This window comes from Amblyomma mixtum, chromosome 2 (assembly GCF_055824585.1).
Source record: "Amblyomma mixtum isolate Tamu chromosome 2, ASM5582458v1, whole genome shotgun sequence".
NCBI lineage: Eukaryota > Metazoa > Arthropoda > Arachnida > Ixodida > Ixodidae > Amblyomma > Amblyomma mixtum.
Window position 1 is genome coordinate 220,118,956 of NC_143013.1, and position 6,231 is coordinate 220,125,186.

Consider the following 6,231-nt stretch of genomic DNA (forward strand, 5'->3'; position numbering starts at 1 on the left):
TTCCGTGTTTAATGGGAAATTCGCACTCTCGGCAATATGCCTTGGCTATAAATAAGATTCGCATGGTGCAGCCCAATTGTACTTTGACAGAAAAGCTCTCAAGCTGTTGGGGAGAGTTAGGTGAAGCTTTTGTTTGCACCCCTTCGTAGTGGAAGAAGGAGCAAACTACTACATCTGTTATGAGGCTCGGACCTGGAAAAAGATATGATTTAAGTAGTTTTTTTTAAGGTGCTATCCCAAGACATGTACACAACTTATTTTAAATGGTTGGTATGCGCTTGGCTGCTTTCTCTCAGAGAAGAAACAAACGTGAGTATTACAGATATGTGGTGACTGAATGTGAGGAATGTAATCAAGACGCAAGCCGTTTGTACGCAAGTAATGCTCGTAACTCTTCCGTGTTTTTATTTTCAGAAAACAAACGATCGGGCAAGCACTAGATGCCTATCATACTATGTCCGTATTCGAAGGGCGAAAGCGCCAGATGCAGGGCGGTGCATTTAGGTTAATAGCTCTGCTGCTGGTATTGCGAGCCGCTACCTCCTCCAAGGCCCCAACTGCTGCCGCCGAAGCTTCCTCCTCCTGAGCCTCCACCAAATCCACTGCTGAAACCTCCGCCGGAGCCTCCGCCTTGGCTTCCACCGTATCCGCCGCTTAAGCCTCCGCCTTGGCTTCCACCGTATCCGCCGCTTAAGCCTCCGCCTTGGCTTCCACCGTATCCGCCGCCTAAGCCTCCGCCGAAGCCTCCACTTGAGCCACTACCATATTCCCAACCTGAGTTTCCTGACGATCCACCGAATCCGCCACCGGAACTTCCCCCATAACTACCTCCTTGTCCAAAACTATCGCCTTGTGATCCTCCCCAGCCCGAAGGCCCAGAAGTAAAGAACCAACCGCTTGGACCTCCAAAGCCGCCTCCTTGGCCGCTACCACCAGACGTGCCTAATTGCTGGAGGAACTGTCTGAAACTGCCTCCTCCTCCTTGTCTCCTGTACAAGCGGAAAAGTCTCCTTTGCTGCCTTCGACTTCTAAGGCGGGAGGCAATACCTTGACCGAGGCCTCCAGATCCTCCACTGCCTGAGCCAAAAATCTGACTGAGACGTCCACTTCCACCACCTAGACTTCCTCCTGTAAGGCCGCTGAGAAAGCCACCTTGGCTACCACTAAGAAGACCACCACCTAAACCCCCACCTTGACCACTTTGGCCACCCTGACCCTGACCATCTTGGCCACCACTACCGAAAAGACCAAAGCTTCCCCCGCCTTGTTGACCACCTCCCCTGAGCCCACCTAGGAGGCCGCTTATTCGTGACCCACCGCCCGTCAGCCCTCCTAGTCCCCCTTGTCCGCCACGCCCACCAAAAAGGCTGCCGATTCCACTTTGTCTGCCTTGTCTACCGCCTCCACCGATCAAACTAAAGATACCGCCTTGACCACCCTGGCCATCTTCCCCACCTTGACCCCACTGTCCGACCTGACTACCACCTCCACCGAGCGAACCAAAGAAACCGCTACGACCACCCTGGGAACCTTCTCCTTGTCCAAAGCCGCCACTTTGTCCTCCATCAGAACCATCGAAACCACCCTGTCCACTAATGCCCCCTATTCCTCCACTCAAACCTCCTCCGCTCTGGCCACCGCTGCCTCCTTGTCCTCCCTGTCCACCTTGCCCCAGCAGACTCCAGGAACCACCCGACGATCCCTGTCCACCTTGACTCCATATTCCACTTCTGCCTTGACTTCCTCCATACTGCCAGGGAGTGAAGGTCCATGAATATCTTGGAGAACTCCACGAGCTCCAGTAACCATTTGAGCCGCCTCCGCTGCCACCGCCACCAGAACTGCCGCCGTACCCACTGTCATATCCGCCTCCACCGCTTCCTCCTCCTCCGGATCCGCCTCCAAATCCTCCGCTTCCGAATCCTCCACCTCCGAAGCCTCCTCCAGTTCCAAAGCTTCCGCCGTTTCCAAAGCCTCCGCTGCCTCCAAAGCCACCTCCGTTTCCAAAGCTTCCTCCGCCACCAGATCCTCCTCCGCTTCCAAATCCTCCTCCGCTTCCAAATCCTCCTCCGCCACTAGATCCAAAAGACCCTCCTCCGCTTCCTCCTAGGCCCCCAAAGCTTGTTTTCCCTGCAAATTGATTTGAAGACATTTGAAAATTCTTGAGTTGCATCTACAGTGGGTTAGTTATGCAAGAATTGTCTCAGTACTTGCATGAATATGTGCGAACATTAGACGTGAAAACTGGAAAGATAATCTATAATGCCTAGAAGGTTGTCATCGTAAGCGGCTAATTTCTGGGACATCGGGATTTCGACATTCTCTTAGAATGTTCATGGCGAGAATAGCATGAGTAAGGTAAAAAAGTAAGTGCTTCATGATAATTTGCTTCATTCTCTTCTTCGTGCTTACCTGCATAACGGGTGACAGTTTCCAAAATAGGAGTTACCTTAATCTTTTGCGGTATATTTGGCATACGTCAAGATGGTAGTTAGATCAGAGGGGTATGCAATATTAGGCTCTTTTTTTTGTAGTAAGCATCTTGCCAGGAAAACTAAATTTGTAGAACTTGTGATAAACTAGGTGATAAAAGTGAAATATACTGACAATTCAAAGCAGCTTTCACGTGAAATGCTCAAAGGGCGTATATTTTAAAACTGACACACAAGCCTTAAAACTAGCCCACAATATGGATGCTAACTGCCGGTACCTGTCTTCTTACTGCTACGCACTGATATAGTCGCGCCTGGATATACCGATCACAGATGTATCGAATTATTCGCTATATGTAAAGGACAAATTTTCCCTTTAAAAAAACTGTAAAAGTATAGGATATTCGCGCCGTATTTCGAATTTCAGATCCACAGGACATTCAGTATATGCAACGGCGCACTGCGGCCTTGCATGTGGCAGTTGCTCGAATGAACCTCTTCAATCACTTTTCGCGCGCGGAGGAACGTTCATGACCACAGCTTTACGCCGTACTTTGCCCGTACAAACCTCTTTAAAAACTCTTTTTTTGTTCGCACTATCGCTCAGTGGAACAGCTTGCAGCTCTCGTCTTTTCCGCGCGTGATGTTCATGATTTTGAAGAACGCTTGTTCCCTCTCATCTGAGCTCTGTTTGGAATCCTACCTCTGGTGTTTTATAATATTTCTTCCCGTTTTTTCTTTTTGACAATGTTGTTCATACAGCAACCTTTTACTTCTGACTGCCTTTATGTTCATCATACAGGTGTTTTGTAGTGTTTGTCTGTTTTCTTTTTTTGTTGTTTCAAGTTTGGTGTGGTGATCTTTGGCTGTTGTTATATTGCCCACTCTGCTTGGCCCTCGGGCTGCAGTATTTTGTAGATAAATAAATAAAACGGGTCGGCTCAGCAGCCTTGGGCACCTGCTGGCAGCGCTAGCGCTGTGAAACCGCGTCATGAGGTAAGTGAGCGTGGTGCGCTCTCTATGCTGGGCTTCGGTCTCTTGCACTCAATTTCCACGCCACATCGCTGTAATGCGGCGAAGCAAACTCAACTAACTAAAGCTTAGCGGAGGTCATTGTGTGGCCTGCTTTGCTGCCAAAGGCTGGTTCTAAGAACTAACTTAAATCCCTGGATGCGAGCTCAAAGCAAAGCTGCAACAAATATTATAATAGTCTAGTAGTATTTCGTTCTTTTTAACGCATTATTTTTTATTTATATTATAACATTCCTAATTGCTAATAATATTAACTCCTTGACAACGTTTCTTACCGGAGTATATACCCGCAACAGACATTCTTAACTGCCAGAGATATCTGTTTTCCGAGTAACCACGGACCGTTCTGTGTATATCAGTACTCCTGCTGCGCTGACACTACTAGCACGAATTTGCGAATTTTTTTACAGAAATCCCACCTCGGTTAACACTTCGTTCTCTGCTAAACTTCTTACTGCCATGAGAGAACCGCCGCTGAAGTACACGTTACTTACATTGGTGGCGAGCTTGACAGGATTCGAAGCCATGAGATGCTGTAACATAAGAAATAGAGAAAGATGAAAATGTTATTGATGTCAGTAAAGAACCGCTCTTTATTCGCTCATTTCTTTGCCAGGCTACACGCTTTATTTATAAAACAGAGGCTAGAACAAATTCTACCCAAGCGCTAACAAAGGTTCGCCATCGTGGTAAAGTAACTTCCTGCAATGCATCCAAAGCTCGCATCTTAGCACTGCGTAGAAGCTTCCCTTCTCTCTAAGCTATCGTTGTACAAATGAAGGCTGCAGTGCGCTCTTTCACTATGCTGAGAAACATAAGTTCAAACAGTGTAGAGTCATTAAGATGGTTAGCGGAAGCTTTCGTTCCACTGCAGTATCTTTTTTCAGGGTTGTTTGAATTAAAGAAAATGGCAGTGCAATAAATGAACTACAGACGCTAATGCAGCTACTTTGGGATGAGACTGCCACACAATGAAAAGCAGGCGACTCATCAAAATTAAGACGTTTTAGCCAGCTAGATGTCTAGAATTAGATGTTTTAGATGTTTTAGCGAGATAGAATTTAATGTTTTAGCTTACCCAGAAGGCTGACGACCAGCGCGGTGAGGCTGAGAGACTTCATGGTGCCTGCTGACGCTCTGCACAACTCGGTCTGCCGGCGAATCAGATTCGCGCACCTTTTATACAGGACAGGCCTAGTGTTCCAAAACATCATTTTGGCTATCCCTTCCCCGGCCCTTGACCAAACAATGGCTTCATTCCATTGTTTCCTGCAACTCTGACGCTACATCTTGAAAAATAAAAATGTGCAAAACCATCTTGATGCAGCTTACAAAAGGACTCTACTGTACTAAGACAATAAAGAACACCAGCAAGGTTCTTTTTTAAGTCTGTTGACCTTGTCTTTCATTGCGACAATCCGAATATTGATATCCATATGTGCAAGAACAATTCGTTTGGAAAATGCTGATAGAATTACTATTTTGAAAGTAATGGCTGCAGGTGCTGCCTGCCGGAAAAAAAAAAAAAGCTCTGTATGGTTTGTTACTGCAAAATGTGTCTCGGAAACGGCACAGCTCAAAATCGAGTGATGTGTATTGACTGCATCGAAAATTTTGTTTTTCTGCAAATTGCCTCCAGATAGTCACCCGAGCAGGTTATAGAAACAGTCAAAACAGAAGTGAAAAGTAGCCAAAAGTGTCTTGTAATTTCATGTCGGGCCAAACTTGTCGACACCGCAAGAGATATGCGACTAGAACCGTAAATACAAGGCACTGCCTGCACTCTCCCTTACTTCTGATCATTAGTTATACAGTGAGAGGAAATTGTTGCTCTAGGAATAAATACTTGGAGAGAGAGTATAAATTAAGTATTTACTTCTTCGGGAGCTGGCTAGGTACGTCGATGATTAACGACGTCTTTTTCAGCAGCCACTGGCCGAACTTGTTCTCTGAAATACCGCAGGAAGGCACAGATTTCTCCAGTTTTGAAGTTCTGGTCTTCTTATGACTACTTCTGAAAACGCAGAAAAAGAAAAACCCCAAATATTAGCCGGAACATAACAGGTATGATGAAGCAAACTGCGTGATTGTTTTTTCCAGTGCGTGCTCTGGGTCCGTGTTTTGACTCTAGCTTATTTGTCGTGAAAAGCTGTCCACCGTTAAACGATGCAGTCCCATTCCTGCCAGTTTTCTAATTTTCACCCCCCCCCCCTCCCATTAGTTACTTTCGTAATGGGCTTTTTTAAAATAGCGTTTTAAGATATATTAAAATTAAATTTTCTAAAATCGTTTATTTCTCAAAACTCCTGTTCAAAATACTCGCCACGTCGTTCTTTGCACTTTTATACGCTCGAAGGCTGTTCTTGAGTCCACATCTGGCGCAAATTTTCTTCGTAAGCTGGTTCCGTATTCTCGTAGCCCTGAAGGCCTTTTTTAGGACTTGAAGTACCTTTACTGCACATGCCATATTTTGCTATAGAGAACTGAGAATAATTATTCGGAGGAAAATAAATGCAGCAAGTTGGATCAGTTCTAACTTCTAAGTTGAAGTTATGTTCCAATCGGGTAACACTTCTTACTATAGTTTTAGTGATAAATTGGGCGTAAATAGGAACTGCGCAAGTTTTCACAAAATATTGAGACAAGAAAAAGTTTGGGCAAACCTGCAAAAGAGTCACTCGGTAAATTACTTTCTTTACTGTACGACATCAGTGGCTCTGCGGAAGTTCAGGCTCAGCTTGCCTGCCGAACATAACATAAAATAAAA

General features: G+C 45.7%; 1 protein-coding gene across 1 annotated transcript; it reads right to left on the reverse strand.

Annotated features, from left to right (window-relative positions):
• Positions 1 to 379: 379 nt before the first annotated feature.
• On the reverse strand, positions 380 to 4,608 carry LOC149362630 (uncharacterized). The gene is made up of 3 exons (XM_089569778.1): positions 4,543 to 4,608; positions 3,959 to 3,997; positions 380 to 2,130 (listed from the first exon to the last, which is right to left on the reverse strand). Exons 1-3 carry the CDS (start codon positions 4,583 to 4,585, stop codon positions 506 to 508), a joined length of 1,707 nt encoding a protein of 568 aa, XP_089425904.1. The 5' UTR covers positions 4,586 to 4,608; the 3' UTR covers positions 380 to 505.
• Positions 4,609 to 6,231: the final 1,623 nt, after the last annotated feature.

Bases quoted from the DNA above. Each gene is read 5' to 3' on its own strand.
- LOC149362630 (XM_089569778.1), bottom strand. From the start codon at position 4,585: ATGAAGTCTCTCAGCCTCACCGCGCTGGTCGTCAGCCTTCTGG. The intron at 3,998-4,542 runs GTAAGCTAAAAC...CTTATGTTACAG, and splicing joins GCTGGTCGTCAGCCTTCTGG to CATCTCATGGCTTCGAATCC. The intron at 2,131-3,958 runs GTAAGTAACGTG...ATCAATTTGCAG, and splicing joins CTGTCAAGCTCGCCACCAAT to GGAAAACAAGCTTTGGGGGC.